The 12,107-nt window shown below is 47.3% G+C and overlaps 1 protein-coding gene across 2 annotated transcripts in view; it reads right to left on the bottom strand.

Annotated features, from left to right (window-relative positions):
- Window positions 1-4,377, bottom strand: part of ATL2 (atlastin GTPase 2) — a 68,933-nt gene extending 64,556 nt beyond the window's left edge. The window contains exon 1 of one of the 2 annotated variants that reach the window (XM_019544089.1): window positions 4,259-4,377. In XM_019544089.1, coding sequence (XP_019399634.1) covers window positions 4,259-4,355 — 97 coding nt within the window. In that variant the 5' untranslated portion in view covers window positions 4,356-4,377. The remainder of the gene's footprint in view (window positions 1-4,258) is intronic. The other variant, XM_019544090.1, reaches the window with a different exon arrangement.
- Between the last annotated feature and the right edge of the window lie 7,730 nt (window positions 4,378-12,107).

The raw sequence follows: 12,107 nt of genomic DNA, 5'->3' as shown, positions 1-12,107 counted from the left end.
ACAGGCCTTCCTGTCAGCACCCACTGCTGCTATACCTGCTTTCCAAGCCAAATCCTCATGAGGTACACTCAGTTTCATGAGGCCATGGCAGTGGGGGCTGTCCTGTGACACCCCAAAAGGGTCTTCCAACTCCAAGTTGAGAACCACTGAGTTATATCTTAAAATACAACTTCAAAAAGAGTATGTGTTTTCATTTCAAGAGTCCCCTCAAATGTCAAAGTAAAGCAATATGTTTTAAGACTCAACTCCATATACACTGTTGTTATCATCTCCTTCAACTTAGACATGGGAAGAAGAGATTAAGAAACAAGTTTTTAGCAAGTTAAAAAAAACAAAGGTTAGCACAAGATTTAGTGGCATTCAAGCACAGTAGAGAAACTTAGCTGCACAATGAGATGTTGAGCACATGTGCTGCACAAAGCACCCAAGCCATTTCAAACAGTCTTACTTTAAGTATGAAGTTGCTCCTTTGAAGACTATCAGTTCAAAGTGTCAGAAGGATCATGATAAAGCTGCACTGTCATTGTTGTAGCACAATATTGCAAGCAACTGCAAACTGTAATTTGGAATGTGAAGTACATGATAATTGTCAGGGGAAGTCAAATTTGGATCAGCCTTGTTAGCAACCTTTAAAACTACAAAATGTCCTTGAATTCTTAAACTACTTGTAAGCATTCATACACTTCATAAAAACACAATATTTTGAAACATCTAACTTTGGAATTTCTTTCCTATACCTGGTATACTCTTTGCAATTTATGACACTTCAGTCCTCTACACAAGAACATGCATCTTGTGGAGAGAGTGATAAGCCCATGGAACTTTTGGGTTTTGTTTCAATGCTAGTCCATACTACAGTCTGGTGAGCAACTCCCTATTTTGGATAAGGGTGCACCAATAAAGATGTTCTTGGCCGATACTGACAGTTGATTATTAACCACCTATATCGACTGATACAATAATCAATCTACAGGAATGCAGCCAGGTATTGTAGAGAGCAGCTCCCTGCAGGCAAGTCTGCAGAGAGATAGGGCTGTGTAGAAGGGAAAAGGTGCTGTTAAGCCAGCACAGTGAATGGGACTTGGGGGTCAGGGATCAGGACACAACCACGGGTGGCTCATCCAGGGGATCAGCAACCCAGCACTTAAAAACAGCAGCAGAGGCACTTGAACTAAAGATCACTTGGTGATCTTTAGTTCAAGTGCCACAGCCACCATTTTAAGCACAGGGATGCTTTTAACGACAGCAGAGCCAAGCAGGGTGAGGGTGCACGGGGCTGCCCGCTGTGAGCTCAGGGTTCTCCAGTCTGCTGCCTTTTCCTCAAGAGCCCCACACTAGCCAAGTGCCCCCTGCCCCCACAGCAGCAGAAGGCACAACTCACCACCCCCAATGCTGCTGGGCAGGTAGGGTACACACAGCTGGTGTGGGGCTCCCTAGGGAAAGGCAGCAGAGTGTAGAGCCCCAAGCCCACAGTGAGCAGCCCAGCCCAGCACACAAGTTAGGGGGGGGGCCCCCAGGAATGCACACAGTGGTGGGGAGCTACCTCCCCCATCCCCAGTGAGAAGGGGGGTGATGACATGCCACCCCCCCATGCCTCCCCCAAGGGGTGCATCCAACAGTAGGAAGCCACCTTCCCTTCCTGTGCTCCCCGGATGAGCCACTTGTGGCTCTGTCGTGTTCCAGCTCTGAGTCCCATTCACTGCCCTGGCTGAGCAATGCCACCAGCCTCAGCCCCTGCCCACTCCCTCCTTCACCCTGGGGGGTTGAATCTGCCCCCCTGCATCCAAACCCCTTCCTCTCCACAGACTTACCTGCAGGGCACTGCTCTCCACACTGCCTGGCTACATTCCTGGCCATGTGCATGGGTGCGGTTGTGCACGTGCGTGTGGCATCTGAGGGCCCCAGCCAGAAGGTATATTGCATTTAATCAGTGACATTATCACCTATTGGCTCTTTTTGGCCAGTGTAGCCAATGTTAATATAATCGAGGCCAGTGTAGCCAATAATGTTAATATAAATCGAGGCACCTCCAATTTTGGACGCTAATTTTTAGGCTGACCCGACAACCTCAAGTCAGTGGGAGACATAGCTGCTCATCACTTATGAAGTTTAGGCCTGATGTCTGGTTTATCTGTCTTTGAATGAAACATTGTGACATGAATACTGACCAAAGTTTTACTTGGAGTTTGGAAGAATTTGATTTTGATACCTTCCAATACAGTATTCCCACTGGTGTTAGTAAGAGTCATCTGTGCTGGTCCTTCTAGTCTTCCATTATTCCAGTCCCTCTATTTTCACAAAAACCAGCAAACACAATTAGCATTTGAGTCTTTAGTATTACTTTTCCTCCTCAACTTGCAGTTTAAGAGTACCATACACAGAGCTGTAGTATTACAGGATACACATATCCTACCCCTTAAAATTCTTCTCCTGCTCTTTAAGTTATTTGAATCTGTTTTACTCCATAAGCAGATAAAGATTCTTCTGTAGGTAAGCAAAGTTCATCTGTAGCTGTAGGCATAGAACTTAACAAGACCTCCACTAACACTATAGATTCCGTTCATATCTTGAGGAAAGAACATTATTTGTTCCTATAGAACAGCCATCTCATCTTAAGCCCATGTGTTATAATGTGGTTTCATTCTGAGCCAAAAAAGCTAGACAATAAGCTTGAACTATTTGTTTATTAAAGCTACCCATTATTGGAAAAAAAAAAAAAAATCCATAGAACCATCAAAAAAAAACTCAGCACTGCTGGATAACTAGAACCCAAGTAGTTTCATATCCTTGACATTTGATCTCCAGACTATTTTAAGTTACAAAGACCAGCTGTATTGCAATGCAAATTTAGATGTTCCCCCCGTGTCCAATATTGTTGCATTTCCCCTCTTTAACAGGTCTGCAGAATAGCTGCTCTCCAGCTGACCTTTATAATTTTGCTAGATTTCTCCAATATGCAGTAGCATTTAGTCCACCACCACTACAAATGCTGGTGTACTATAAGCAAACTACACGCTGTTAGACAAAAGCCGATAGACAACTCCATTTTCACACCAAGTGTTAGATCATGCAGTAAAGTTACAGTGCTCCAAAACTATCAAGGCAGAAATACAAATTACAGCATGTGCACATTAACCCGACTTAGAGTTTCGTAGACAGTATTTTTAACTCCCTGAAACCTTTCACTAGAAAGCCTTAATTCTGAGAGTCAAACATCTATAGCAAACTCAAGTTTTCAACAGCTGTTCCTGAGCCATGATTACTATGTAGTAATATTTTCGTCCCAAATACATTTGAAGGTGCAATCCCATAGAGTATTCTGTTACTGGCACCAAGACACTGATGGTTAGGAGCAGGGGTGTCAAGCTGGCTGGATGCAGACTATAGGACTCCTTGCAGGCTCGATCTAGATGTGACTTTGGCAGCAGGGTGGGTGGCAGCACCATTAGCCCAGTGGCTGCCTGAGCAGTTATGTACCTCAGAGAGGTCACAGAGGTCAAGAGCTGCCACTGCTTGCCCCACTGCCACAGAAACAAGCCCCCAGCAGGGCTCTGTACCCAGGAATTTGGAGGCATGGCAAGTGGGGCACAGGGATAGCAGGGAGATGTGGGGACAACATTGTCACTGTTTGCCCCCACAGACAAGTACCCAGCCCCTCCATGAGCCCCCATGGGCCTCATGACACAGCTGTTTGTTGGACACCCCTGGTTTACCACACAGGATCCACTTGCAGGGCTGGAGGGTGGACGTATGCCAGTGCTCACACGCTCAGCCTCTCCCGCTGGAGAACTGCTAGAGCCAATCCCCACACAGGCCAAGTCAGCACACGTACACCCCTGCTTCAGGCAGACAGGCAAGGGAAGGGGCTCCCATCCCTTGCCGGCGGGCCCACCCGGCTACCACAAAAAGGGGGGGCGGGAGCTAATAAAGACCTCTCTCTCTGATGCTTGCAGCGACTGCTCTAGCACCCCTACAGCGAACCACGGTCTCGATGCCACCTCCGTCACGTGCGGCCCCCCGGGCCCGGCGGCTGCGGCACCCGCTAAGGTCACTCGCTGCGGGCGGCCCCAGGGCTCCTCCCCCCCGTGCGCCTACACCGGGGCAGCGCCGCCACAAGTAGGTCACGGTCACCCCGCGCCAGCCCCCGCCGGCCCGCGCTCCCCACCCGCCTTCGAGTCGGGCCGGGCCAGAGCAGGCGGCCCCAGCCCCGGCCACGCGCGGGAGAGAAGGAGGGAGAGAGAGAGGCGGTGCGGGTTACCTGGCGGGCCGGGCGGGGGCTGGGGTAGGGAAAGGGGGCGCTGCAGCCGAGGCGGCCCCGCGGGCTGCCCGCGCCGAGCCGTGTCCCCTTCCGCCATCTTGTCCGGGTTTAAAATTAACTCGCCGTGACGTCAAACTCCGCCGCGAGACCTTTATCGGCCGGCGGCGCGTGCGAGGCCCCAGCGCCGACGGTTGTCTGTAGCAGCTGCGCCTGCGCAGTAGCCGCTGGTCGCGTCTCTTGCCCCTCGCTCACATTCTCGCACGCTCCCCTGCCGGGGTCCTAGCGCCCACGGGTTCCCTGCCTCCCGTTGCGCCTGCGCAATAGCCTCTACTCGTGTCTCTTGTCTCCCGCTAGCTCCCCTGGTGGGGTCCTAGCGCCAACCATTTGACGCCTTCAGTCGCGCCTGCGCAATAGCAGCCATTCGTGTCTGTGGCTTCACCCTTGCTTTCACACTCCTCTCCCTGTCTGGGTCCTAGCACCGCGGGGTCCCAGGGGTGAGGGGAGGTTGCTCTTGCATGGTCCTACCTAGCGCGGCCTCTTCTCCTCCAGTGTGCGAGCCATCTGCCTCCCACATGTGGGCCTGGTGCTCGCTGTGCTATGGGGCCAGAGAGCATGAGTGACTGGTGCTTCCTGAACCTGGGGGGGGCACTTGCAGAAGCCATGGATGGCGGAGGCCCTGTCAGGGGGGCACCAGCCCTACCAACAGCATAAGTGTTGGCTGTCAGGGGGAGGAACTGCCCCTCTCTGCACCCCATACCCATCACCTATGCCAGAGAGGGCTGGGGGAGCCTGCAGCCCAAGCACTGCAGGGAGCAGTGGGGAACAGAGGCTGGGTAGAGCCTGGAGGCCAGAAATGAACCTCATGAGGCCCATGAGTCATGTGTTGGAGAGTCCAGCTCCTCTTTGTATGGCACTGCACACTTCCGGTATTTGCTGAATAATGGAACATGAAGGCAGAAACTTATTCCACCTTGTATACCAGGCACAAGGGCGCTCTACACCTAGGCAGCACGCTTGCCTTGAGTTTGAAGCCTCAGCAAGACCAAGGAAAATAACTGGAGGGGTGGGGAGAAAAGAATTTTCTCTTTCACTTTAAAATTATTAAATTTTGTGCAAAAAATCCCCCAGAATAAGCAGGTATCCAGGTTGTAGCCATATTGGTCCAGAGGAAAAGGCAATCAGGACTCATAGTAAAGATGATATCTTATTAGACCAACAAGATTTTTGCAAACAAATGTCTTTAATTGGAAGCTTTTGGGCACAAACACCCTTCATCAGGCATTAGAGAAAAGACTGTAAAAGTTCTCCTGGGTAGAAATGAAAGATCATATTTCATAGGATTTCACAGAGGGGTCAATAGATGGAAAACTCCTCTGGGTAGGCAGTTCATATACCACTCACAGATGCATATATTTAGGACCCAGCTTTGGTACAGGATGGGGGGGGCTCTTCTGGGAAGCAGTGAATCAAATCCGGTGCTGTCTGCTATTGAAGATCTCTGGGTAACAGATTTTTTACTTTACTATTTAAAATTAATTGTCCTGGTTGAGATACAGTACAATTAATCTACAGCAGGTCTAGGGTTATTCACCTCTTATTTTAATTTTTTTTTTCTTTTTCTGTGAAACTGGCAGTACAATACAGTTTGATTTTTTTAAGGTGACCAGCATTGCAACTCAGAGCTGTAACTTCAGGCAACCAGTGACAGCGCAATGTCTAAAGCTGAATTGTCACCTCCAGGGTGGCAGAACTGGGCTGTGTAAAAGGCCTACAGTGTGGATGAGGCTGTGATCTCCTACCCCAAGCAGTACCACAGAAGGGCTGCATACTGCTAGTACAGAAGGACCAGTGACAGTTTGAGAAATCTATCTACGTACAGCTGATGAATTCTGTCTGAGATTGTGAACTCTGCCCTCGTGCCAAAGTGCAAACTCTATGTTGATTATAGGGCTGGTCTCAATCTCCTTTCTGTCTTCTAAATTCCATCTTGGGCTAATATTCTGAGGGACTGGTGGCTTAGACTGAACAATAGAGGATCACAAAATACAAACACCTAAGACAATTAAGGTGCCTATACATGTGCTCCTTCACATTCTAATGTGTCACAACAGACTTGAGTCTGTTTCATGTTCTAATTAAAATGCTGCAGCATCATGTGTATTAAGCCCCTGCATGTTTTAAAATGGCCATGGGACACTATCTAAATGTTGTTCAATGAGATTTAGTTAATCTCATTGAACAACATTTAGATAAAGGATCCCACGGCCATTTTTAAATGTGCGGGGACTTAATACATATGCCTGGGAACCACCCTAATTAAAACACCCCTCTCCCCACTTCTGAGTACATGTCTAGGTAGCCATAGTCAGCTTCTACCACAAAAACTGGTTTGTCAGGTTAAAGAAGGCCTCAAGAACAGACCTACCTGACAGTGCTCCTTACTCACCTGTTGCAGATGCCTCAGGAAAAGGGGTGTGATAGTAGCTGCTTTACTTGGAGGTGGGGGAGAAGCATTTTCTCCAGCTCCAGATGAGGAAACAGACTTATAGAAAGTGGTGGGCAGGAGTGGGGGGGTAAATACTTAGCTGCAGAAGAGATGTCAGAGAAGAGAAACCATGAGCTGCCTTCCAGATGACAGACAGACCCCTGAGACCTCTAAGGAAAGGAGAAGCAGAGGGAGGGGCCTTGTATTTAGGAAGCTTGTTGTTTTCAGTGGATCTATTCAACTCTTTGAGCTTTATCTTATAGGTAAAAGCAATGGTGTGCTTATAAAAACTGTGCAAAGCCTCTCCATTCATGTGCACATATTTACCTACACCTGCCATGTGCCTTCTGCTGAGGTAAAGCATGATCAGAAAGGCTCCCACCTTCATGGGGTGGGTTTTGGGAAGTGAGTTGGAACAGCAGGGGAGTCTGAGCAATGGGGTCCACTGGCAACATGTTGCATCCAACAGGCAGGCACTTCATCTGCCACTAAGCTACCCTGGGCACATGAGAGCCAGCCATGTTGACAGGTTCTGGGCCTTATAGGGTGGCCACCGACGTATCCCCAGAATACAGGACAGTTGCTTCATGAGGGCTGGCCCCCTCAGTCTTTCCCCAGTGAGGGGTGGGTCCTCTGCCTCCTCAGCCATCAGCAGTAAGGGGCAAGGCCCCTACACTGAAGTACCCTCATGCCCCAGCCAGCCCCATTAGCATCTATCATTAGTGTTGCTGCATGGTAAATAGCACTGCCTCAGGAAAGTACTTATATTTACAAGTGGTGTTTAGATTTCATAGATTTTAGAGCTGGAAGGGACCTATTAACTCACTGAGTCTGACCCCCTGCCCTGGGCAGGAAAGAGTGCTTTTTCCAGTCTCCTCTTAAATACCTCCAAGGAAGGGAACAGCACCACCTCCCTTGGAAGCATATTCCATATTTCAGCAATTCTCACTGTAAATAATTTTTTCCTGATGTCCAACCTAAATTTGCTCTTCTTCAGTTTGTGGCCATTTTTTCGAGTTACCCCAATGGGCACCCTGGTAAACATCATATCCCCTATTTCCTGCTGTCCCCCTCAATGAGTTTGTAGATGGCCACGAGATCACCTCTCAGCCTTCTCTTGTGGAGACTGAAGAGATTCAGGTCCCTCAGTTGGTCCTCGTAGGGTTTTTCCTGTAGGCCTTGAACCAGATGGGTAGCCCTCCTCTGAAACCTTTCCAGGTTATCTACATCCCTCCTGAAGTGCAGCACCCAGACTAGACCTACTGTTGCATGCACCCCTTGGGGGAGGCATGGGGGGGCAGCATGTGTCATTGTACTCCAGCTGCAGCCTGCTGCCCGACCAATGCCACATAGATGGGAAGTACCACTTTCCTAGAGCTGTTTGTGATGCACCTATTTATGCAAGAAAGAGTGCAGTTAGCTTTACTTATTACTTCATCACATTGGCAACTCATGTTCATTTTGGAGTCAAGTACGACTCAGAGATGGCTTTCTGCAGTTGTGCTACTTAGAAGGTTACCTCTCAGGCTATAGGAATGTTGATTCTTCCTCCCTAGGTGCAACACATGTCACTTATCTTTGTTAAACTGCATCCTATTCTGTTCTGCCCACTTCCCCAGCCTGTCCAAATCTGCCTGGATTTGCTCCCTGCCCTCTAGTTTGTTTACCTTCCCCCCCCAGTTTGGTATCATCTGCAAACTTGGACAGAATGCTTTCGACTCCCTCATCCAAGTCACTAATGAAGATATTGAACAGCACCAGCCCAAGGACAGAGCCTTGGGGATTCCACTGCCCACATTTCACCACCACTCTCTGGGTGCGTCCCATAAGCCAATTTTCCACCCACCGGACTGTGTAATAATCTACATTGCAACTGTTTAGTTTATTTATAAGAACTGGGTGTGACACCATGTCTAAGACCCTTTTAAAATCTAAATAAATAACATCTACCTCTATTCCTTCATCCAAGCAGTTTGTGACCTGGTCGTAAAAAGAAACCAGGTTAGCCAGGCAGGATCTGCCTGCTATGAACCCATGCTGATTACCCCTTAGCATTATTTTACCTGCTGGTCCACCACAAATGTGATCCTTAACAATTTTCTCAAAGGTCTTGCCAAAGATAGGAGGTGGGGCTAACCGGCCTATAGTTGCCTAGTTCCTCCTTCCTCCCCTTCTTGAAAATACGGACCACGCTGGCCCTTTTCCAGTCCTCCAGGTCCTCTCCTGAGCACTATGAGTGCTCAAATAGTCGCACCAGTGGTTCCGCTGTGACTCCAGCTAATTCCCTAAGTACCCTAGGATGAAGTACCCTAAGCCTGTTGACTTAAATACATCCAACCCCTCCAAGTGCCCATTTACTAGGTCAGTGCTAACAGTTGGTGGGTTGGTATCTATCTTGCACTTACCTCAAGTCCTATTGGGATGCATGCTTGTATCCATGATCAGGAACATAAATGCAAATAAACCATTTAGGAGCTCCGCTTTGGCCATCCTATCTGTTACCAGTCAACCTAGTCCATCTTGAAGGGGGCCTGTGTTACCCTGCACTTTCTTTTTGCTTCCTACGTATTTAAAAAATGACTTTTTGTTATCCTTAACTTTTGCTGTCAGCCTAAGCTCCATTTCTGCTTTGGCTGTCCTCACTGGTTATTAATTTCCTGTGACCCAAAAGGGCCGCATGTGTAGACATGGAGACTTTACTGCAGAGCTAACTAGGCAGCCCCGCAGTAAATGTCTCATGTAGGCATGTCCACTGAGTAGCACCACACCCCACAGATAGCCCCACAGTATTCAGAGGTAATATTTACTCAGTCAGGCCCTTATGGACAAGTGATATGTTGGATCACCCTCTTACAGCCTGCACTGGGACCTCAAGTACCTAGCCTCAGCTTCTCTGCGAGCTTGAGGTGACACCCAGAGTCTTTAAAAAAGCAACTCTAATTTATTTGAGTAAACCATCTGCCTTCAAAGAGATCCCCTTTTAGATTCACAACCCTCCTTTCAAAACTATGTCCTTTTAAGCTTGGCCTCCACAGCCTACAGACTCTTTCCCTCAGGTCAAGGCAGTGTCTCCTGGCATTTCTCTCAAATTAAGTTCAGAGCATTCTCCTGAGTCACCCCTCAGTCATCTAATTACACTCTTAATCCTGCCCAGGTCAGCTGATTCTATCAAACATCCATCTTGCCAGTTGGGACAGGGGCAGGCTTGCTCCTACTGCTCTGCCAAGCTACAGCCCCAAGCCGTTATAAGAACACAGCCTGGGTATCCTGAACCTTCCTCCCCTCAGACACTCTGTTCCCCAGCTTCATATTCCTTTCCCAACAGCTACTGCAAGCATTTCTTCATCCATGTATAACTGGATGCATCTACATAGGTGCTTTACTACAGAGTTGACTAATAAGCTCCACAGTAAAACATCGCAGTCTACACATGCATTGGTATCAGGGCACAGTAAATTAATGAAGTCTACCATAGGACAGTACTGTCAGAAACAGTACTATCCTACGAGGGAGTAACTTACTCCACAGAAGTGCATGTGTAGAAGGTGACAGGGCTGGCTGGGGTACAAAGGTACTAAAGTGCAGGGGCTGCCTGCCACCTAGCCGTGAACTTTAGCATTTTCATGCCTCAGCCAGCTCCTCCACCATCTGATGCCTCCTCCAGGAGTCTGGGGCCAACCCCCTGGGTTCCCTGCTAACCTGGGGCTGCTCCTGTGCTGGGACACTCAAAGTGCTGTGGTCCTGGGTACATATGTAAATGCTGAGCTTAGGAGCAGTTTTCTCCAGCACAAACTGCACCAGGTTTTATCATATTGCCTTAATGGATGTGTAGGTGCACCCACTGGGATTCAAATGGCTCACTCTGACCATAACAAGCTGGTACACAGTTACAACCCTAATGTGGCAAACACAGATTTTGTTGTGTGCACAGGGTGTACAATGTGAATTAAAAACAAGCCAGAATCTTATCAGGAGATAAGGCACAATGCCACATTTATTGGAACATAAAACATGAAAAGAATAAAGAACAATGAGATTATTTGCTTCACTCATTCTCATGCATACTCATTCATTCATTCATTCATACAAAGAAACAAACACACACACAGAAGTAAGACAGTCTTGCAAAGGTTAAGGCGTTACCGAGTTTCAAAGTTGCTCAAGGTCAGTCTGGTGGCCAGCCAGGCTGACCAAGACAGTTGGAGTCAGGTCTTGTTGGACTCTTGCACATGGAAAAGACCCAGCCTTGTCTTTGAGTTCATTCTTTATAGTAATAGCTGTCCATAGAGCCTATGGACTCCGCTGAGTCAGATGCGATGGCCATCCTTCTTGTCCTGTTGGCAGGCTAGGATTGGTAGGTCATGATCTTCTGGCTTTGTGGTCTGCAATCTTCAGGGGCCGTCGCTTGCAGTCTTCAGCCATCAGGATGAAGCGTGATGTAGTGTTTGGTAATCCTTTACTGCTGACTCTAGGTCACTGCAGCCCTTAACTGTCAAACCACAGAGGCTGTTTTCACCTGCTGCAAGAGACCTGTCTTTTTGTGTTGCTGGCACATATATCCATCATTTATTCTTTCGTTACCTCTTTCCACATAAACCAGACATACCCACACACGCCAGACATACCACAAACCCTTACACAAGTGTTTTCCTTATACTAAATTTAAGTTCTAAAGTCATGAGACCAATAGGTCAAATACAGTTATGCTAGGCAATAAGAAATTTTAAATAGATGGTTAATGCCAAGCACTAATAATGACTGATCAAATTATGGTAAAAAGTCAATCATAACCAGATAACCTTTATTTTAATGGTTAATTTTTTCTTTATATAAAAAGTGAAATAACAAAATAAACAGTCAAAGCAATTATAATCAATACCAAAATAAGCAATTAAAGCAATTATAGTCACTGCAATACTACAACTTCCCTAATAATGGGAATACTCACTTGGCAAAGTTAAGCGTTTGCTTAAAGGTTTGCAGGATTAAGGCTTTGGTAAAACTTCTATGATAAAAAGTATCAGAATCAAGGTATATCTGGCAACCTATGTACACAGAACACGAAACAATCTAAATGAGTTGTTATGAATTGAACAGATGTGTCATGCTAAGAAAGACCCTTTAAAAACCACTGGTGTTATTGGGAATAGAAAGAAGATTAAAACAAGAAAAAAACAGTCCAGCAGCTGTTTTGTGCATTGATCAAGGAAGCTTTTACAGCTGGCAAGAGTGCACCCATGTGACAAATACAGGAAACCAGCCCTTCCAATACCACTCATTTATAACAAGTGGAGTGGGAAGAGTCATTCCATTCTTTTTGGTGGCGATTCAAGAGTGGCTCTGAAGAGGAGAAATAAAATAATA

This window comes from Crocodylus porosus, unplaced genomic scaffold (assembly GCF_001723895.1).
Source record: "Crocodylus porosus isolate Cpor-Errol unplaced genomic scaffold, CroPor_comp1, whole genome shotgun sequence".
Taxonomy (NCBI): Eukaryota; Metazoa; Chordata; order Crocodylia; family Crocodylidae; genus Crocodylus; species Crocodylus porosus.
This window is presented reverse-complemented; position numbering and strand designations above follow the sequence as displayed.